At 42.5% G+C, this 23547-nt stretch overlaps 1 protein-coding gene across 23 annotated transcripts in view; it reads right to left on the bottom strand.

Annotated features, from left to right (window-relative positions):
- Window positions 1–23547, bottom strand: part of KCNMA1 (potassium calcium-activated channel subfamily M alpha 1) — a 762662-nt gene that overhangs the window by 114760 nt on the left and 624355 nt on the right. For 8 of the 23 annotated variants that reach the window (XM_050803364.1, XM_050803365.1, XM_050803369.1 and 5 more), the window contains exon 19: window positions 16025–16198. The exons of the other annotated variants lie outside the window; for them this stretch is intronic. In XM_050803364.1, coding sequence (XP_050659321.1) covers window positions 16025–16198 — 174 coding nt within the window. The remainder of the gene's footprint in view (window positions 1–16024; window positions 16199–23547) is intronic. 23 annotated transcript variants of the gene reach the window in all.

Below are 23547 nucleotides of genomic sequence, written 5' to 3'. Positions count from 1 at the left end.
TTTCGATGTACTAAGAAATCAGGAAAATGCATTATAATCTTACTAACAGAGCTTTTCCTTCACTTACAATTTAGAAGAAACTATTTTGCAGAAAATATTTTTCCCTTTCTTTAAAAAATGTACCTAAACCAACATGTCATTTAGGAAATTTGCTCATATAACAAAACCTAAGTTACAAACAACTAAGATTACATCTATAAAATGTTATATTTTTAAAATAGCAATAGAGAAGTCGTGGAAAATATGTCACTGATACAGTGAGCAGAGAAACACTACCTGTCATTTTTCAGAAAAAGATCACACAAACGCGATAGCAAAGGAACACAATAAAAAGCAGAAACAGGAATGTGATAGGTGACTCTGATTGTATCTACAAAGGAAACTGTGAAATAAATTAACACCCAAGTACCCAAGAAAGGCATATTGTGTCTTCACTGGAAGTGATCATTATGCAACAGAGAAGGTTGGTGATTTTGTAAGAACAGAAATAAAGTGTAGCCTATGAAATCTAGTGGTGATAACTAATGACCATACTACTTACAACTCTGATTTGATCTCTAACATAAAAAAATAAAATAAAAAAGTACTCTAAAGAATAGATGCATGCAATAGGGATTGTATTTTTCACTTGAAACAAATAAACCTCAAATGGGATCAAAGGACCCCAGTAAATGAAAAATGACAGTTCCTGTGTTGCCCTGATTTGATCTCAAGCAAAACTACCATGCTGATAACATAGCAGGGGATGTGAGGAAGGCAGTGGCATTCTTGGATGGCTATAAAAAGAAGACGAGTGTGTAGCCCATTCAGCTGATGGGAAGCCCATTCTAACTCCAAAAAGTTATCGAGATTTAATCTCTAACAACAACAACAACAAAAATAACTTATGCGGCAACCAAAAGGGTATCCTTTAAAAACACACATACACAATTTTGTTATTTCCAATACACTCTGTAGAATCTCTTTACATTCAGTTCTTCCATCTGTCTAAGGCACATGTGTGAAGAGAACCAAATGTCACAATGCTTGCTTTGAGCCTGAAGTGTCTCCAGTTATCCAGACAGGGAACTGGACTAGGAGGGTCTCAGGCACAGGCCACGGGCATCCCATCTCCCACCTCAGCTGGCTACCACGTGCTCTGGAGAGACAGGGTTTCCAGGAGCAACTCTGGACAGATGCGAAGGGTGAAGGGGAATCTGGTGGGGTTCAGGGCTGTCAAGATTTGAACTGGGGGCTTACCCTGCCTAGATATAACTCCTAGTGTTAGCTTGTGTATTAGTCCAGTGAGATGAGGTCTAGGCCACTGGCTAGGGTCTGAACGATTAAAGGTGCACGCCCTGCCTTAAGAACCTTAAATATCCAAATTTATTTGGGATAAATTCAAATCAATGAGGAATCAAACATGGATGAACAGAAGCAATGGGTTTGCCATGGCTTCCTACCCCGACTCAAATACCCAATGACATATGGAAGGAGAAAACATCAGCACCCCCAGATCCACTACGGAGCCCACCGTGTGCTGTCAGCAGAAACAATGGAAGAAATGTGTTACCTTCAGAAGAAGCAGTGATCAATTCAAGATCAAACTACTCAAGAGTTGTCCAGCAGTCAAAGGAATTGGCTGTAGGCTGTTCAGAAACAAAGATTCTGTTCAAGAAGGTATAAAGGAACAAGAAGGAAGAAAGGAAGATCTCTAGCCTTGAGACTTTTTTTTTTTTTTGGCCTCTGGTTCAAGTTCTCATGAAAGACCTTTTCTTTTGCGATACATGCTTAATAAACTCTGGAAACATATTCTCAACAGAGTTTACATGTTAATCAGCAATTTGTTGAATTCTCACTGTGTGCCTTGGTTACTGTGTGCAATATACTAAGAATTCAAAGACCAATGAGATGTGGTGTTTGTTGCTGTTGTAGACGTCTACAAAAACCTCAACATAAAAACTGCTCTAAATGGGGTTTACATGAAATGTTACAGGCTTACAGAAAAGAGATTCACTTTTTCTAATTCGGGGTCAGGGTGAGCTAGTCAAGAAGGCTTCACAGAGACGGCAGTACCTTCACAGCAGAGGTTGGCCAACTTTTTCCCTAGAAGGCCAGATAATAAATATTTTGAGCTTTCTGGGCCATACCCTCTTTGTTACAATTACTCGACTTTGCAGTTGTAGCCTGAAAGCAGCCAGGGACACTGAGCAAATGAATGGATGTTACTATGTTACAAGGAAACTTTACTTACTACAATGGGTGGTAGGCCAGACTGGGCCCATGGGACAGTGTGCTGACCCCTGCTTTGAAGGATGGGTAAGTTTCAATCTGCTAGAAGAGGAGAGGAAAATAATCACAGTCTCAGGAAAAGGTTCCAGAAATGTGTTAAGTAACACAAATAAGACACTTCTAGAGAATTGTTAGATGATGGATGCTTACGTGGAGAACAGAACTAGGGAAACTGGTTGAGGCCAAATTGCAAAGGGCTTTGAATGCCATTTTAATAGCAGAAAGTTGGAAATTATCCTCTTAAAAAACAAGGAACCATCAAAAGGTCTCCTCTCTCTTTAAAATGGGATAACATGATAAAGTCTGTGCTTTAGAATACTAAAGTTGGTGGTGGTTTGGTGGCAAGGGGAACTAACTGAAAGGTTGAAAGGCAACAATGGCAGACTAGCTGAAGAAGAAACGAGCATGTGAGCTTGGCAGTGCCACTGGCAATGGTGAGAAAAAGTTCGAAATGTAATATGGAGGCCAAATCAGAGGACTCGGCCATCGGTAGGAGGGAAGAGAGTGGCACAGTGTAAAACCCAGAATGTTCAATGTTCGTTTTGATACTCATTCCAGCTGTCCCTAGACCTGTCCACACATCAGGTCTGCTCAAAGAAAGGGATAGTGGTAAGACATGGGTGAAACACTTGGGCACAGTCTTGGCCTTGCTCCAAGCACTCATCTAATTAATGACAAAATCAACAAGACGCAGAGTCCAACTACTATAAAGCAAGGTAGGAAAGGTGATGATGTGAGGTCTCAACACCAACCAGACCTCAAAGACAGGTTAAGAGTCAGACATGGTGGTGCACACCTGTAGTCCTGGCTACTCGGGAGGCTGAGGTGAGAGGATTGCTTGAACCTAAAAGTTCAAGGCTGCAGTGAGCTCTGATCACACCACTGCACTCCAGCCTGGGTGACAGAAGGAGGTCCCATCTCAAAAAAACAACCATAACAACAGAAAAAGATGAGTTGAGATCAAGATCATCATCTAAAAAATAAATTTTGATAGAATTTGAAAGGACAGGAATGTCTTCTTTCCCCATCTGTTCTCCTCTTTTTGTGTTCCAACTTCCCTCCCTCTCCCAAAAACACACTGAATTTGCTGATGATCTCCAGACCTATTTTAGGGATGGACAAGCCATAAAGAAGGGGTTTCAGGGGGATGAGGAATGATGAGACCTGAAGTCACAGTTTTCTAAAGATCCCAGGACCTAGGGATTCTAACAGCTGGGCTGAAATCTAAGACACACATTTGTTTTCATCCATCAAATCTGTACTATTCTAACTAGGAAGCCTCTTTTGCCTGAAGATGGTGTCCCGGTTTGGCCCTATATGCTTCCTGCTACACAAGTTCATTCCTGGAGACCTGGCAATAACAAAACAAGGTGTAACAAACATGACGAGGAGGCTCTTTGGGGAGACAGTTAGCATTCATTACGGGAGGGCTGGGGCCATTTGTAGAGACACTGCATATGAACTGGTCTGGGAGAGCTTCAGTGGCTGACAACGTTCTGATTATTGATAAACTCCAAATCACTGCAGCATAGATTATACTAGGACCCCGGGTTGGGGAGAGGGCCTTTTTCTGTGCTTTCCTTGAGGAAAAATAAAAGACACCTTGGAAGAAAACAAGCTGACAATAAAGTAGAGACCTGTAAGAGTCTTCTGGGCTCTTTCTGTGTGTTCCTGTGTGCCCAGTTCCTGCCCTAGAAGCTGCAAACTCACAGAACAATAGCACTTATATACTACGAGGTTTCTATACACATCATTCTTCCTCACAGGACCTACCACAGCGTTGGGTAAAAGACGTCAGCATTTTAGAAGGATTTATAACAGTAAGGGTTGAAACAAAAAGAACTTTTAGCCTTTTTCAATCAGAAGAAGGAAGATAATCAGAGTCTCAGAGTTTAAAGGAAACTTAGAAATATGATCTTCCAATTTCTTCATTTTACACGCAAATTTTGCAAGGCCTGCTGGGTAGTCAAGATGGAAACCAATGTTCTGGGGAGATAACAGCTATCTACTGGTATTTTTGTTGGCTTATTTCTGTTGGGACAATTATTCCATGATCTAGAAATTAAACAAATTGACTCCATTTAAATTTTATAGTCTGTTATACTAAGCTGTTCAACTCTCAGTCACTATCTGTGGGCTTCTCTGCCTGTAGCTGATATGGCCTATCATAAGGCTAGCTTGATGACAGTCAGTCATTTGAAAAAAAAACACACTAGTTATGGTTAAAGTGGCTTATCATTATTATTTCCATCAATACTATGGGAGATGGCAGGCTTCTGATCTAGCAATCTACTCATCCACTATGTAATCTTGGTCAAGTTCATCTCTGTTTCTTTGTTAATTTCATATATTAATGAAGGATGATAGCAATAATTCAACATATGCCAGGCAATCTTTATATATATTCACTCACTGAATTCATGCAACCACTCTGTGAGATAGGTCCTTATTATCTCCAGTTTGTAGATGGGGAAGCTAAAAAATATTGAAGTTCTGGGACTTACTCAAAGTCACATGGTAGTAGGACATGATGTCTATGCTGGGGATGCCTAGATGAAATGAGATGATGTTGGTGCCTTGAGAAGTGCAAAGACTCAAACACACATAAGACATTACTCTTATTATAGCCATGAGCATCCACTCAGTGAACATGTCAAAGCATGACTTCACCAGGACTTCCAAAGTTTCCAGAAAACTCACAGATCTCATCCTTGTATCTGCCTGCTCTGACGTTTCCTAGAATTTCAGGCTATAATTGCCAACAAGATCTCTCAGTTCACTGCACAGTGAGGGGATGGCTTCAGAATCCCCTAACATACAGAGGAGGAAAGACAGGAGATGTCTGTCTGTTTCCCATCTTCATCTTAATAGAAGATATTTATGAAGGAGCAGCGTTTCCAGCAACCAGCCCCTTGCAAATGTCACATTCATGCCCTAACTTCCAGACCCTGTGACATGACCTGAGCCCCTTCCTCCCTGTCTTCATTCCTAGCATAGTTGCAGCTTTTATTTTCACCTAGCATCTCTCTTCTCTGCAGGTCACTGTGCCTGCCTTCTTAGTAACACCTGTTTAGGGCTTTGGTTTTGAAGCATCCCTGCTGGATGTGTTCTCTCCGTTGGATATGTTACAGACCATATGTGGAAATTTACTCATCTGCACTGAAGAAATGGCCAGATCAACCTTGACAAAATGCAGAGAGCATTTCAGAACCATTCAAAGGTAAGGGAATGCTTGGTGCAGCCTGAGAGAGCTTTGAGAACAATCAAGAAAACTCTTTCTTGGCTTGAGCAAAACCAACAGAATAATGGCTCTTAATGGGAAATAGCTATGAGACATTCAGCTTTTGGATACCTCCATGTGGAAGGAGTCATCATTTGGGTGCTGCTGTTGGATTCAAGCTGCCTACTTTGAGTCAGAGTCAATTACCCTGACCACCATAAAAGCCCTTGAATGTTTCTCTACATTTGGGCAGGCTGATGTGCCCACCTGCAGATGCTGACACCTCTCTATCTACAACAGGCCCCTTTCCTCACATAAGCCCTGCCCAATGCATTGGTTTTATGCCGCCCTGACTCACAGCAAAATAATCAGGTTTGCTGACATTAATAAAACTCAATGTGAATGTCGCAAGTCCTTGATTTTCTAGAGCAAATTCTCTACATATAGTGGTATCCCTGCCTCTCCTCATTTGAAGCATTGGTGGATTTTTGCCTATGTGGTTATTTTCCGGTACTTTGTTTCCAGATCTTCTTTCCCATAATGTATCCTTCACAAAGAATATCAATTGCAACTACCAGTTGATCATTTTCTAGTTCCTTCAGTCATGTCCTTGTTTTTTCTTACTACATTTTTTCCCTCTTAATCTTCTTGTGCATCCCAGTTTTTTTATGTTTACATACATATACTATACAGTAAGCTGCTACTTAGCAAGTTTTGGGAAACTTCATGGATCTGGGGCAATCTGGCTTCTAGCACATCACCAATTCCTTTAAGGGTTGGGAACCCCTTCATTTATTCACTCTTTTACTCATCAAATATTTACTGAACTGGAATCCTCCAGGCCATTTCCTACTCAAGTATTCTTGCCAATATGGGAAGCCCAGCCAAGGATGTCAGCATGCTACATTTTTGACCTTGGAGGGAAGGAAGGCAGCCCCTGGGTCCTTTTTGACTGAGTGTGATCCAACAGGCTCCAGCCCAGAAAGCTGACATTGGCCAAAATGAAGATCATTTTAATGCAAGCAGTCAGCTCCCTTCCCAGAAGATAGCCCATGCTCTATGGTGTGCAGATGCCCATCTATGCACTGTCAATACAGCTGGTGCACTGCCAGCTCTGGGGTTGGAGTGTTTCTCACTTCATTTATAAGTCTCTCAGTGCAGTAGATCATCCCTAATGCAGATCTGCCTCAAAAGATTCCATTTTCAGTTTGCATAGGGTTTTCTCTGCAGCTCTAGGAACATTTGGTGGGACTCCTCTTGCTGTATTGAAGGGGCTAGAATGAAAGCTTTCAGATTTACTAGAAAAGGCTGGGGGAGTTTTTCTTGCTGTTTCTCTTGAATATAAGAGACTAGCTCCTCCTGAGGATGACCAAATGAGAGGGTCAGAGAAGAAAGGCCACTATGGTTAGTTCTGCTCATCTAAGCTAGACATCAAAAGAATGTCTCCTCAGAATAAAAATCTATGGGCATGTGTAGCAATCACCCTCCAAAGCAAGCACTACCTAGCTATTTACAGAAAGGCCTCTGCAATTCCCTCTGAGATTTCAAATGCAAGGGTCTGATAATGCTGGATTTAGCTCTGTCCATTTAGATTCCCTTTGGGAAAAAGGTCAGCTGGGGAAGCAGAACCCCTGTAAGCAGATGTGGCGATGGAGGGTCCCCTGACTATCCAGGTAATTCAACACGCTGGTTTGGGAGAAAGCCCCAGAGAGAGAAAGACAATACACAGTTGGTTGGCTTGGTGCATTTTGCCACATTGCACTTCCAGAAGTTGGCATTCTCAGCATGCACAGCCTACCACCATGAGGGAACCCAGGACTCAAGTGCTTTTCCATGCAGTTTTAATGACCCTCTGAGGTCAATGGTGTGCACAAATGCCACAACCACAGATGCTGACATAAGAAAGGACACAGACAAAGGTCTTATGCACAAAGCAGTAAAACCGAAAAGAAAGTTGTCCATGGTACTTCAAAATGCCACTTGACTTCTTTAGGACTCTGTGTGGCAGTACTTCACAGGAAATGTGTTTCGTATTTCCACTCAAGAAGGTTAAGTGGTTGAAAACTACAGTGCATTTTCAGTGAATGGGATGTGAAGCACTTTATTATTTTTTCCCCCATCGATGTAAGGAGACATGCTGACTTCCTGAGAAAGGAGAAAAGTCTCCTTGCCATACACCGGGATTTAAAGAAGAATTCCCATGAGCTCTCACCGAAACTACCACCTGCAGCTGGAAGCAAGAGCCTCAGCGCTGGCCAGGTGTCCCCACCGGTGGCTCCCACTTGCTTTGTGTCTGCTGTTCAGCCTGAGCCAATACTTCATACCAGCAGGTGAGAGCTGCCTGCCTGTCACCTTCAACACACTCAAGATGTGAGACATACTTGAACTGGGGAGGACAGTGAGGAAGAAGGAAGAAATATTGGTTAGGAAAAGGAAACAGAAGTAGATCCCCAAGGCCAGTGGTAGTGGATGCAGACGGGTGGGTCTCCCAGTCCTGGGTCAGAGGTCAGGAAATCTTCCTCCAATAAGAAGGAAACTCTAGTGAACCCAGCTGGGAATCACAATGGCTTCCGGGTCAGCTGGGGAGAATTAGGCTCATGGAATTCAACTGCTCCAGAGCCACTAATTAAACTGTCTTTTAAAGACTCTAACTTCTTGGATTTGTATCTGGATAATGTGCTTCAGCTGCAGGGTCCTGTACACTACAGATCAAGTCTTCCTTCCGAAGGCTTCTCAGAGCAGCTGGGCCCTGGCCCTCCCACCACAGGCTCCCCTCTGTTTGTCTCCTGAGAGGGGGGCTTCCAGCTGCCCCCTAGCCAGTCCCTTCCTCCCCTGCAGCCACAGCAGCCCTCCCAAAACAAAGCCTCTGTTAGGTCACTTCCCTGATCAAACACCAATATGATAGTGTCGCATTGTCTAAAGACTTTCTATCATATTACAGACTAAGAACAAAAACCTTGACCTGGACCCTGCCAGGAATGGAGCCCCATTTTACCCTTCAGGGGGGTCCACTCCCTGCATGCTAAGTCTTAAACTTCAGCCAAATTGGGTGACCAGCTGCTGTGCAGGAGGCCCCCCAGGACTCCCTACGTTATCTCGAGTTTTCGTTACCGGAATCCTCACTTTTATCTCCTCCCTTGGAGATTAAGTGACTTATCCATCACATTCAACTGCAAGAGTAACTGAGCAACTCAACCAACTCCACACACTGTGGAGCCACATGGCCTGTGTTGAAATCCCAGCTCCACCAGTCACTGGCTACGAGACCCTTGGCAAGTCATAAGACTGTGACATAAGGCTATGAGACCCGTGGCCAGACTCACTGGCTATGAGACCCTTGTGCCTTAGTCTGTAAATGGGGCACATTGCAGATGTCTCAGGTTACAGTTACCTCAACTGCAAACAACAGTTACCTCATAATAAGGGTTAAATTAATTAATATTTGTAGTAATAGGCAGAGTAGTGCCAGTAACTCAGCAAATGCTATATAAGTGTTACATGTAACAACAATAACAACACATACACACATCCTCCCTGTGTTCTCAGAGTTGCTTGCACACAGTAAGAGTAGAGACTACACTAAGTCTAGTTGTAACATGAATCCAAGTTAACCAACTAGCCATTTCTTAGTACTGCTGTGTCAACAAACCTCACTCCCTTGGTGATGCAGTATACATAGAATATAGATCTCTTTGGGGAGTGACCCTATGCTCAGATAAGACTAAAACATGATCCTAGCCTCAAAAGAGAAACACAATTTTTCAGCAAATGTTGGTAGTATGCCTCCTTCTGTCTCTCCTCACCAATGAGCATGACCTGCTTATAATTTCTACCTCCACTCCATTCTGGTTTCCATTTTTGGCTGCTCTGTGCTTGCGGCTTCTAGGCTTCACTGGGAGTCAAAGATCCCAAATGTTAAGATCATTCCGAAGAGCATGCTGGCAAATGTCCTAAATGTGCTGGGCCAGATGACAAGCATCCATCTCCAATGAAGAAAGTATCCAACTGAAATGATGGGCACCATATGAGAAGGAGAATCCCAAGGCATGACGGAGACCAGAGGTGCTGCAGACCCACTGTCCATTTCTGCCCGGATTGGGAAGGAAGGCAGGATGCAGTGAAGCCTGTGCCACTGCCCCACAAGCCTCTCTCGAGTGACTTCACACCATTATTGGTCTGATACTAATTTGAGACAATGCCCAATCACATCACAACAAATTAGCCACAGACACGTGATAGCAATCAACTCAGGGGGCGAGCCTGAATGCGGGCTGGGGGATTCCCCAGCTCCGTGAGCCGCACGCTCCCACAGATGTTTCTAAAAGCCTCTTCCCAGAGGCCCATTTAGAGAGAAATTAAATGCAACTTCGACTTAATTAACGTTTTAAATGATAATGAATACAATGTAGATTCATAGGAGGCATTTACATTGTGTTGTAAAATTGATAAAAATTTAATAACTCTTTGTTAATAAGTTATGTCTCCCCAGACCCATAAAGCCTAAGGCGCTGCAAACTCCAGACTGGGTCTAACCGAGGCTCCTGGTGCAGGTGGAGGAAGGAGGCAGAGATGGACTTGACATTTGCTCCAAGCCTGCTCTAATTCAAACCTCTGCTTGTTCATCAGTACTTTATTTCATACAGTAAAGGTCAGGATTTGGGCTCAAGGCAGAGCCTTGACAAGAAAGCTCAAGTGGAAGGCGGGCTGGCCCTGGCATCTGTCGCCTGAGATAGTGGAGGAGGATGGAAGATGAGGAGCTAACTGGCCACATCTGCCCTCCACCATGGAGGTAAGAGGAAGCAGCCACTGCCTGGTGGTAGAAGCTGTCAGGATGAGTATCCTGACAACCGGCCACTGTCCTGAAATAAAAAAGCAAACATAATTTCTATGTCACCTTGCATAAGGGCCTCTTCTGGGCTTATGTGAGGCATGCCAATGTCTTTTCTAGTTTGTCCTTAAAGAGCCGAGTCATTTATTACAGAGCAGTGTCCCTGGGAAGAGAGGTGTCCCATGATGGGGTATACACAAAGGACCCTGTCAGCTTCCCTCATTCTGACCTTTCTACTTCTTGTTTCCCAATCCTGTTTCAAAGAATTTCTTTTGAGAAGTTGGCTGCCTTTTGCCTATTGTTCCTGTCTCCTTTCATCTACCTGCAGTACATCTTCATAGTGTATTCATCTTCAGGAATTCAATCACACTCTTGTTTTGAAGGTGGTGGAAGCACAACAAGGTCCCCAAATACAAGCCAGTGACTTTACCTGACACTCAACTGAAACAACCAGCTATTTATTCTGGTGGAGAACCCAGTGCGTTGAGAGCTTCTGACAGACGAGCGATGTAAAGGATCCTTCTCAAACGCAATTTTACCCGAGCAGGATTTCTGCCTTACAATGCTGATTTAAGAAGCTGCCCACTGCACAGAGTGAGCTAAGGCCCAGAGTAAGGTATACGTCCAGTCAACCTATGGTTCAGTGTGGCTATCACAAAATCAAGCAAGAGGCAGTGGCTTCGGTAGCCTCGCCTGCTACCAACAAGAGTATCCTAAGAAGCCCCTTCCAGGTCCATCACTAGGTCTTAGTCACAGGCGACAACCCAATGGCTGCCTAGGCCGATCTGCCACTTTGTTTTTACTTCCTGCAGTGAAGTACAAAGGGTCGAATCAGGACTCATGGGCCAGGGTAACTAAAGAGCCAGGGGAGAACCCAAAGGCTCTGGTAGTGCTTGGTGTGCACAGGTGTGATGGATATTGACAGAGAGAGGGAGCGCGCTCACATGAGCATGGCAAGCACAGGATGATGGAAGAAAATGGAGACTCAGACGAACGGGCTTTAAAAAGAATACATGAAAAACTATGATCACATTGATTTGTGCTTATTATCCTTGGCTCTCCTTTTTTTGTCTTTTTCTCACTGGTAGTGGTAGTGCAAAGAGGGGAGTCATTGCTTTTAGGGCCCAGAAGTAAAATAAGCAAATAGAATTTAGGATTGGGGAATTTGAGGAAGTCGCCCAAAACTGCACATAAAATGAATGAGATAATTACAGGCTGCTGATTTTTAAATGTAGCTTATTAAATTGACTCTCCTTTAACAGGCGTTGGAGACTGTCAGGATAGGGTGTGTCCTATTGTAGACATTTTCCTAGAGCTGTTTCCACCCCTTGCCCTTGTATCTGATTTTATGTACTTCAAAATGCCATTAGTTCACTCCAGTGACTTTAGTTCTATTGACAATGTTAATTCTCTGCCTGTACAAACCAAAGGCTACTCGGGATAAGCTGATTTTTGTTTATTATCTGACAAGACTCGAGATTACACTAAACTGATTTTGGTATGTCTCCCTTCAACCTGACCATATTGGACTTCTCTCAGCTTAACCATCAGAGTTGAATGCCTTCTTATATTATATTTATACCTGAAATAAAAGTCATGTATAATTTAAAATTAGCTACAGTAGTTTGCAAAAGGATGCATGTAATTGTGCAGGTTTAAACTATTAGTAAATTGAAAGGTTGGTGTCAGTGATCACACACGTACTTTAGCTAAAGCTGGTTCCAAGTGCAAGTCTAAAGGTCTGCTTCTCTTCTACCATATGATTAATTTGTTTGTGCCAGAGTTACTGATGCTTTGTGACCAGAATCATGTCAGGCAGGTCTCAGCAGGTCTGAATCAATATGGTCCTGCGTTGCCACTGCATCATAATTTTAATTGTCCCTTTCTATTACACTTAGCAATCAGATAGCAGGCAAGACTGAAATAACAAGAATAAACTTCTAAAGAGAGAGAAAGGTCCATTTTACAAAATTATAGTGGGAAGAAATCGTACTGATTGGAATCTACTTCTGTATTTATGTGCATGTGTATGTTGCTAGACATTCATTTTTTACATTTAATAGTACCAGAACACAGCCACTTATGAAAAAGCCAAGGCCCACACCATCCTGATGTCTTTTGAGAGAGCTGGGACTCTTGCCCAGGACCATCTGAAGTGGGAACAAAACCAAGATGATCATAAAATGACACTCTATGCACTGATTCTAGCCTACCATATTGAACATTTCAGTCTTGCCAGAAATAAAATCCTTTTGTGATGAATCCTTATCGGTCACAATTTACCTTACTTTTCTGACACCTTTTATTTTGATTTTTGTCTTTCCTTAACTAGTCCTTCCCCTCTGAAGGTCTTTTGGTCAATACAGTCTGGCCTTCCATCTGCTCCTGAGTTCCACAGAAGACAACTATCATAATAGCACGTGACTTAACCGATCCACGGTAATGGGCCACACCTCCATAGAGGGGTACACCGAGCAGGCAGCCCCTGCTGTTAGAAGGCAAGTTTTCAGAACTGTGTGAACACTTTTAATATATTACTATTCCTCTGGGAACCAGCTACTTCTCTTCCCACTTCAGAAAACACATAATGGGACTTTGTGTTTCAATTTAACATCCCCTGAAAACGGAAATTTTTCCCCTTATAAGAAAAAAAATAGAGTAAAGAGGGAGACGAAAGGCAAGAGAGAAATGAATTAGGCAGTCTCCAAAGCACACTGGCTCAACTGGGAAACTGCGACCAAAGCAAGCTCCATAATAGCATAATGACCTTTAATGAGTGTCTTGGGAAACAATACAGCCCTAGCATAAAAGACAAAGGGCAAAACTCATCATGGCTCTGCTGACACTAATTCAAAATGATTTTCAGAACAACTAAAGAATGTAAGAGAAGTAATCTGATCCGCCCATCTGACCTCACTTTGATTCAAGGGCCCTTCTCCTGCCATTTCTAATTGTCAAACCCTCTACATTTCACATCTGTTCATATTTAATGAAAAGCCCACTCTCACCGCTGCTCTTGAGTCAACTTGCTCTGTCAAATGGGCACCACCCAACTCCACCACCAGCGAGGGATGCCTGGGGATTGCTATTGGAGCACTGCCAGTGGAATTTCACGTAGAGACAGACATTTTTTTAATTGGAGAAGAAGGGCTTATGAGGGCCCAAGAAGGGGCTCAAATTGGAATGGATTTTTCTAACTTATTATTAATGGTCAAAGGTGAGTGGTCTCACACAGGGATGGATGAAATCTGCTTTTGTTTGATGGAGTGATGACGGCAGGATGACTGATGAAACGGAGAAGGCAAACCGCCCCCTGAGCTGTCAGTACCAGTTAAGGCTCCAACATGCAGCCCAAAGCTCCACGTGTTCCCTGGTGGGGGCTGATTTTGGAGGCACAGGAGGGACAACATGCCACTCACAGAATGTTTCTTAGAGAATGGGACAATCCCACCCCAAGATTTTCTTCTCCCTGGTCTCCATCAATGGTTGGATTAAATTGCACAGCTGAGAAATCCCTCTAATTAAGATTTCTCTTGGATATAATGGAAATTATACACACTGGGCACCATGGGGTCTACGTGGGGGACACAGAGTTTGCTGTGATTGGCATTGTTGGCCAGCGCCAGGACATGACCAAGAGGCCCTAGCTCAGAGCCACAGTGGCTCCTTTCTCTTCTCCACTGAATCTAGGCTAAGGTTTTAGAGCCTTATGATTATTTGAGAACAGAAGTCGTGCATTAGGCAGAAGGGTAAGCCAGCAGGGCTTGTGGTTACTTTCACCACCATCAGTCAAAGAGATGTGACCAATTCATGCCACCTCAGGCCCTCCTCTGCTCTTCCTCCCCAGCACCTATCTTTGAACGTGGTATCTTGCCGCACATCGTAGACAGACAAGTTCTCTGTGCAGCTGTGCCCTAGCTTATCTCTGTACTGGCATAGGAACTACAGAGAACTCTTCAGGGGGAAATAAAGTGATAAGGATTCATATGGCAGCATCTAAGGATTTTAACAGAAATCTTTCCAAGATTTTAGGCCCATGGGGCAGTCCACACTCCCTCTCAATGCAACCTCCATTAGGTATCACTTTGAAGTGAATCCTGTCCCTTGGCACTGCTCTGGAGCAGCAGGAAATCGTGAATCAGAGAGGATGACTCTCTGGTCCTAGATGAAAGTTTTCCAAATGCCTCCAATACGGCTCGATGCACAGATCATGCTTTGCACTTGAACTTCGGGCCCAAACATAAGCACCTGGCATGGCACACAGTGAAGTCCCGGTTCCTTGAGCCCCAGAGGCCTCATGGATCCCTGCAACACAGCCGCACTCCGCTGGGACCAGCCTCAACACTGGCACAGAGGAGTCAAGCCAGTTCATTTTCCATGGGAATAAATGCTTAAGAGTTCAGTGATCTTCTTCCTCTTGTTGTCAGTGTACACTTACCCCTGCTGGGGAAAGTATAGCTCAACGAGCTCTGAGCACTTGGAAGGCGAGAGGACAGGGAGCAAGAGGTTAGCAATAAATGTGTTGGGTGCTTTAAAGAGGATGGGAGGAAGTGCAGAAACGAGAAGCATCTCCTACCTTCTATGCTACCAAAACATGAAAACAAAGTTAGTTATACTTCAAGTAAAGTCCTCCAGTGGAACCACAGCCCCTTTGGCACTTGGACCAAGACCCACGGTCCCAGGGTCTCAAACTGGAGCTTTCAGGAACTTCACTTATGAACCATATCAGAAAAACAGCAAAGTCCATGGTGAAGGCAAGGATAAGGGAGGTCTCAGGAAACTGACACATCTCAACCTTGCCAGCTACCAGCTGCATAACCTTGAGAGGTTCTTTAACATCTCTGAGCTTGTGGATGACAAAGAATACTGACATCAGAGGCCTGTGCTATGGACTCGGGGAAATCACAGAGGTTTCTGACTTAAATTTTTTGTTGGCATTTGGAATCACAATTGCTACAAGATACCTTAGTTAAACAGGGGCTATACTATTGGAAAAATAAAATATATTAATGGAATAGTCCTTCAAAATAGTCATCTTTCTGAGAAAAAGCTCTGGAATCCACTAGCCCAATGCAGGCTGACAGACATACAATACTCTTTTCCAGAACAAAAGACAAAATCTGGCACGGGAGGAATGAGGCACAGGTTAGAGAGACACCGTAAAAAGAAAAAAAAAATACATACATACATATATATATATCTCCATCTGCATCAAAACTGTCATATTTTGGAAGCTATCTAAGAAACTATCTAAGCTCACTAAAAGCAATTTAATTCTAGAGCTGGCTTGTTCTCGCTACACCCTTTCCTTCCTCCCTTTGATACAATTCAATTTACAGCCATTTCAAAAATATTAAGATGTACACTTCCGCATATCTCTGTATTAATACAGTAGGTGATATGCTGTCACTTTAATTTCCATTTACCTTTATTTAAAGGAGAGAGAGGAAAGATATCGCCAGACTGTAATATCACAGTCCTGCATGCTATTATGAGAAGCACAAGTTAAGAAAATCAGAAGGGAGGCCTTCCTCAGCACGTACAGAGAGACACAGGCAGCTGGGGCAACATGTCACCACACAGGAGTTCACACTGGGAAGAAGACATCAGCCCGACTGACTCAGAACCACAGGGCACAGCACAAGACAGGGATGATACCACAGACAGCACAAACATGGAACTACATGTGTTGAGGTTAAACTTACAGGCACGGAAACTGGTGGAGCAATCATTAACAGAGACAGAAGAAAGTGGGAAGGCTCTCTCAAGGGTGTCCACGTTACCACGCACACGGCCTGACATGCACGAGCAGTCACGCTCAGAACGTCCGCAATCAAAACAACATGCTCGTCTCATTCTCTTGTAGATGGACATCTTGGCTATAACCGTGTGGTTGGATGGGAGGAGAGGAAGAGCGGCAATTAATGGCAAGGTCACACACAGCAAGGCAGCTGGAAGGAAGCTGAAGGGATTTAACACAGGTCTTAGTTCACTTTAACAGTCTTGACCCAGAAAAAAATGCAGAGTGATTGTTGGTAACAGTTTGGTTGTACATCAAAAAAGCAGCGAAAATATAAATTGCCTTTATCGTCCCCCAAGGCTGTTGCACATGATTTTTCTCCCCTAGGTAAAGCGGTGACCACAGGAAAAGGGCATGGCTGAATACACTCAGGTTCTCAGATGGGAAGAAGAGCAAATTATCGACAGCAAAAAATGTAACCAACACTTTTCCCCGGTACGATTAATACAGGAGGACAAAATACACACACTGCCAATCAATTAAATTAGTTGCTTATTTGGTATAATAAATGGTTTTTGCAAGAGGCAAAAATATCTAATATGTAGGCTTTCTAATTTCCATCCATTTCTGGGCATTAGGCAAAGGCTGGGATAAGCTTTCATCAAATTAGATGTGAAACGATTACGTGTTAATATAGAATCTGAGGACGCCTTTGCTGAACTTCCCGAGAGTGAGTTTACATGATGGCTACAGGAATTTAAATTTGCTCTTGACAGAACAAATATCCAAATCTGTCCATATAAGAAATGCAGCTACTCAAGACTAATGCTGCAGATTTGACATTAAAGGCAGTTCACAAATAAGAAATCACCAAAAGCATACGAGATGTTGCTCTATTGGAATGCATTTAGCTACTCATGGGTGTATTTTCTGCTTAAAGCTGAGAGGATCTGAAAATCGCATCTGCCTTTCTCTCCCCACCAAATAGAAATTCAGGAAGCAATCAGGCTATTGGTTAATCACATTCTTTTTTTTTTTCCTTGTACAGAAAATATTTGCCAAAATCGATTAAAACTGACAAAACATGAAATAAAAGAATAGGTTCCGTGTGAAATATCTTAATGCAATTTGCATGCAGCATTGATAGCTCTTCTCAAGCTGGTATGGTAGGTTCTGCACTGCCTGGGGATCCAAACTGAGTGGTAACCTATAAAAGTTGTTGGAAGTCAGCATCGTAGTTTCCAATGCGCTTCACCTTTGCCTTTCAAGCCAATTTATATTTCAGTACAAGAGAAGGTTTTTGTACCTCACTTTGATGCTACAACAGGCAAACATGTTTGCTTATCACTTAGCATGAACTGGCCTGCTTCTCTCACAAGGTAGGAGAAGAATTCACATTTATTCTAAGCATTACTGCCAAATAGTAAACCTAAACTGAGGAGGTGTTATTCCCTGCATCCACACCTTCCACTTTGAAAGTCATTTCCCCCCCCTCTTTCTTTTTCTTTGTAGAGAATGGTTGCACTCTTATTTTAAAATATGGCTTGTGGTTTTGCCCTCTTTGAATGTTACAGTCACCAGGAAGAGGGGTTTAAATCTCTCAAATGGGTCAAGTCCTGTTCTAAGACCTTTATGACTTGCCATACAGTATATTTGTCAAGCAAGGGTAACGTTATGATTGTGAAGAACAGGCACTGGGGGAGATGAATGAGAGATCTCTTCAGCAGCAACTCCATTCTTGTAAACTTGGCTCACATTTTTAGTGACATGTTCTTTTAGTGTCCTCGCTAGTCTGTTGTTCAGATCATCATGCAGCCCCAGCCCTGTTCAATGGTGGTATATCATTCCTTTGAGCTTTAGCTTTTACCAAAAAAAAAAAAAAAATTTCCACTATAGCATTTGAATCAGAGGAATTTAGAAGGCATGGTGTGAATGCCCAGACATCCCAAACAAACAGCAATGGCTGAAGTCAAGAAAGGGAAAAAAGTCTTCAATTAAAGACATGAACATAAATTTATCTTAAATGCATCCGGATCTGGCATACAATCTGCAGACATTCCCTTGTTTTCTCCTTCTTATTTCTTTTACTGGAAATATTGATTTGTTATTTACACAGAAGAGGAAAACAAGGATGATTTTTTGTTTCATCATAGATAAATCGTTTTGAAAAACAATTTTTTTAATCAAATGCTGTAGCAGAAGAGAAGCCCATCAAACTCTGGAATGCTATGCTTCTCATTAGCAACAGTCCCTGGTTTTCATTTCCATACTGCCATTTTGGGTTTATATACAATAATAGAATCTGACACATTTATGGGGAAAGAAAGTTCTTATAAATATACCATCTTTAAGGATAAGGGGAAGGATGATGGAGATGAAATAACTTTTGAAACTATTTGTTCAGAGGCAAATGGATCAGAATGGGTGATGTAAACCTCCTACTTGATATGAGTTCAGGAGGAAACACAGCGACAAACCAGTGGCTCTCAGGGACTGTTTGCAACTGTTATTGTTAGCCGTTCTGGTGACCATGCATTGTTCTAAAATTTCTTATTGTTAGCATGCAGGAACAGGCTGAAACTGGTAATCGAAGCAGCAAAAAACCATTTGCTATAAGAAGATTAACTGTTAATTATAAGCAGTCACATTCCAAAGCAGCATATGCATAAAAAAGAAAACATGCTATTACTTGTCATTCCTTCCCAATCATTTTTACACTCACACCAAATGCAAAATAGAAATCTCAAAAGACAAACAAATACCACCACCACCACCACCACACACACACACAAAGAAAAAAAAAATCAGCAGGAACGATCAATGAGAGGCTCAAAGACAAGACAGAAACAGTTAAAAACTCTTGAGCCCCACATGTTGACAAACCTTCAGGAATCAGAATGTCTAGATCAAGGTGCCACCAACTGGGAAGGTGGCTCTTTTTCGCTACTGCTGGCATAGTCCATTTCCATTGACTCCCTGTCAGGTGTCTTCACCTAGAGACTTCTGGGTGCACTTTCTTAAAGGTAAGACCTGGTGGAGCGATTCATCAGGCTTGAAGGATATGAGTACTGGCCAGGAAGAACTCTCCTCTGGGCCATTATTCAAATCATGAACAAGCTCTTTAACTAAAAGCTGATGAGGAGTTGACTCCCTGGTGGTAGATGTTCCAGAAGAATTGAACACTGTCTGTGTAAAATTATACTCTCAAGTTGTAAAATTAAATTATATCAAAGTTAAGTCGTGGACCTCCTAATTTGGAAATTACCACCCCTCATCTCTCTCAACTCTCTCTGGCTTCCTGATCCTTCAATTTTGTTTTAGTGAATCAGGATATTCAGAACCACTGGTGTTTTGTTTCCATTTCTCAGTGGTTGTTTCCTTTTCTAGACCTAATTTAGGTTAGAACGTTAATTTTAGATACGAAGAGTTCCGCTTTAAATTCCCAAGGTTAGGTCTCAAAGTGCAACTTTGAAAGTTTCAGATTTATTAAAACAGAAGTAAATTTCTTATCTACTCCCTGGCCACACAAAGCGTCCTCTCTCCTTTGGTGTTTGCTAATTTTCTTTCTTACATAGTCACCCATTGTTCCCTTACCAAATCCCAAGTCTCAGACAACGTTTTCCCCGGGATATCAATGGTAATGCAAAGTAGATCTATGAGGACATCTAGTGGATCGATGTGGAAGAGCAGCTAGTTCACGGGCAATTGGAACTAGCCTTTCTCCAAAAGGAGCAGAAAGAGGACCCTGCTGTCTCTGAGAATTGAAATATGTGCAGTGTCATTTCAATTCAATGGCTTCTCACGATCCACAGCAGATGATTAGGGGTAGGGGGAATGAAAGGGTGAGAGGTCCTAGGAGATGAGCCTAGGGTCTGCAGCCACAGCTGGCACAGTAGGACTATTTCGGTGGCCGCTGACTGGGTCTCCTTTTTAAAGCCCTGCTGCAGCTTCCTGAGACTGGGAGCAGACAAGAGTGTGTCTCTGGCAAGTGTGAACACCGAAGCTACTTGTCATCCCATCTTAGGGCTCTTGAAACTTCATGCTCAATTAATTGCCCCGATAGGCCAACTTCACTCTAGGAAAGCAGAAATACAAGGCTCTAGGGACTCAGTTTACTGTGTGGTCCACTTCATAAAGTTCTTGTTATTGGGCCAGGGCCATGGATTCTATGAGGTTATGTGGTTGCTAAGAATTTGACCCTGGGTCTCATCTTCCTCCGAAGACCTAGGTCCTAGCAGTTTCACAATTTGAGAAAAAGGTTTTATGTGCTTTTCTTCACCACGGTGAAGTGGATATTCAACCAATATTTCCATTATAACTTCCTAGTACTATTTAGAGACAAAATAAAAGTATTTCCCTAATGGACATCATCAAAACTATCTGTTTACTCTTGAGGGTTTAAAACAAAAAGGCTTCTCAGAAGTGTTCTTGGACAACTTTTCCTCTATTCTGAAAGGCCGTGATCATGAGATCAGAAACCTGTTGGAAAGTGGCTGGTGAAGACGCAGCTCAGTTACTGCTCTTTCCTTAAGTCAAATGGATAATCAGCTGTCAAACTCAGGTTCTCTGCTGGCTGGCCTTTCTGAGCCAAGCCTGGAATGGAAGGAAGAATTGGATTCCATCCTATCCTCAGCACCATCTGCCTCCTGCATCAGCGACCAAATTGTCAGTCAATTTCCAATTGCAGAATCTTAATTTCCAGGGTGGATTGGAAGGGGCAGAAAAAAGCAGTACTGGACTGAGGGGCCCAAGTGGAGTTTTCCAACTGCTGGGGAAAAATATTTTAGATTTCAAGTGAAGCAAATTCAAGGGAAGACTGGGATGGAAGAAAAAAACATCTGCCATTCAATCAATAGATACTTCTCAGGTCACAACCTCACTTTTAAAATCAGTCAAATGAAGGAGGAATTATTTCCAAGCATAAACCCTGGAGCTACTCTTCATGGGCTCTGCAGCAACTAACATTACTAATAAAAATATCCACAGAAGAAAAAATCCACCAGGATTTAAGGTGAGGCCTTTGATGTGGCACTGGGAATCAGAGAATATTCTTTCAAGTCCTATAAATGAGAAATGATATCTTCACTTAGCAAAATTCCTCCCATTACCTTCTGGAGTAAGAAGAAGGGTCTTCCAGGTGGTTTTCCAAAAACAGAAAGAGGAGAAAGAAAGAGCTAGTTAATGTTGGCAGCACAGAGCACACCAAGCTAGTTGATTCTGCCCCTAACGACCATATTGTGGCTGAGGAAGGCAGAAGTATTTGGCACTAGAGTTGTTGGTTGATTGACATCACATTTTCTCTCCAATTCTGAAGGAGCTTTCAATTTAGTATGCAACTCTGCAGGTATGAAAGAGGGCCATGCCCTCAAGCCATGGTTAAAGGGTTCTGTCGATGAAAAAAGCCACAGAGTCGATTTTGGCAAGATTGTGCATTGAATTGAAGAAGGTCATTGTTGTGTTTTGTTTTTAAAGTGAGCAATCTATACCCTCCAAACACTGATGACTAACAAAAACCAGATGATCAACTTGCCTCTTTTGCTGCAAAGGAACGAGAGGACCGAATTTGAAACATCTTCTCCAAATTCCAGAGCCATTGGACTGAACTGTTCCACAGATTGGATCTCCTTTTCAGTAGAGCCTTACAAACACGAGTAAAGACCCAAAGCTCAACGCTGGCCTTAAAAGCTCCTCCTCAATGGCCACATCTTGTTGAGTAAAAGGACATCCTATTCCTTGAGTAAGCTAGAGGTTCAGACACTTGCATTGACTTGTTCAGACTTATGCATAGCTCATTGCTGAAATGGAATGTTCTCCTCCAGTCAGTTTTTCTGCCTTAAACAGGTAAACAGATCTTCCAAGATGTCTGACTAACACTCATAAAGCAACTGGGTGTGTCCTACTGAGTACTGACTAAAAGAAAAACTTCATTGTAAAGCTAGGAAACTTCGTAGACTGCAGAAAATAATTACCACTGTGCAAATACTTGTCTCCAGTAAAACAATTGGGATACTTACAGTCCCAAAGTTGAGTAACCAATTAATTATCTAGTGAGCACTTCTCGTACGGAGAGGCATATACTGCAATAAATACATCACACTATGGAATATCTCTACTCTTATATGTAAAAATATGAATTTTTACATATAAGAATGTACATATATTCTGATACATCATGGCACATATTGTGTGTGTGTGTGTGTATATATATATATCACAACATGGGAATATATATGTGGCATATGTGTTTCCTTTAGGAGAGGAATTGAAGCTCAATAGCAAAGGAGACCAAGTATAATTTATCAAAAGCAAGCATGACAATTACCCCAGCTGATGAAGCATCTACAGCTATAGTGGTAATTATTTCAGCCTAATCAGAGTCCCTTAAAAGTCCTGAGACAAGGTCTTCAAGAGAAACACACTGTTGTCAAGGTCTTATTTTCAAATGGAAAAATAAGACAGTGGCCGAAGCTGGCCAGAGCCTGGGGACTGCGGTGGGTGGATGGAGAGCAGGCTCCCTGTGGACTCTCCGGCTCCAGACTACTCTGTAGACTGCGTTGGGGGATGAAGGAGTTGGGGCATGATGTCACTGCTACATGCAACATAAATACCAAAAGTAAAAAGGAAACTACAACTGTACAGAAAATTAAAAGAGTATCTCTTCTAGAGAAAGACAGGGGGAACTGGACTCCGGGCTGCTGGGAACCCGTTTTACTCACAATATATCACTACCAGTGTGCAGTTAAAATAGAGTAGGGGCCGTATTCCAAGGCAGCAAAGAGAAAAAAAATAAATCAAAGATATGTCAATGATTTGCAGTCAAAGAAAATTCCTTCAAACACATCAAACTAGACATTACTTGTCCCCTAGGAGTCCACACTTTGGCAAACTTTTAGAGGCTGGGGGAAGAAATATAAATCATTAGACAATGTTTGTTACACAGAAAAAGAAAATGGGTAAATAGTAGACCCTGAGAACTTGCTCCTCGGCCAGACAGCTGAATTTGACTCTTTTCCTTGATAGAGAGCTATGAAGAAATGGAAAGAAATGCAAACGTTAAACTATACTATCACAGGATTTCCAGAAATGGAATGTCCGCACCTGATATTTCTCCAGATGAGATGACGTGAAATGTTGAAGGTTACTGAAAGAAAGTGAATGAGGAGGTAGGGGTGGAGGTGAAAGGGGAAGACTGGGTTGGGGAAGGAGGGTTAGGAAGCTATGGGTAAGGGCCAGCTACTGTCATGGGCTCTGCCCTCAAGGGATCTACCATTCCAGGGTGAATTATTAATACCCGGACTAACACGTTTGGACAGATGAGTATGTGGGTCAGCTGTCTTCTCCAACTTAGACTGGGAACCAAGCAATGTCTGTTCAAAGGCATGGGGGTCCCCGCAGTGTGTTATTAATAATCCTAGTTTCTTCTAATTAAAGTTCTTTGCAACTAAAACATCTTCTCCAATTTCCTCACTTGCCTGACCTACATGGGGA

The sequence above is a fragment of the Macaca thibetana genome, chromosome 9 (genome assembly GCF_024542745.1).
Source record: "Macaca thibetana thibetana isolate TM-01 chromosome 9, ASM2454274v1, whole genome shotgun sequence".
NCBI lineage: Eukaryota > Metazoa > Chordata > Mammalia > Primates > Cercopithecidae > Macaca > Macaca thibetana.
The sequence above is the reverse complement of the archived record's forward strand: the minus strand, read 5'-3'. Positions and strand labels throughout refer to the sequence as shown.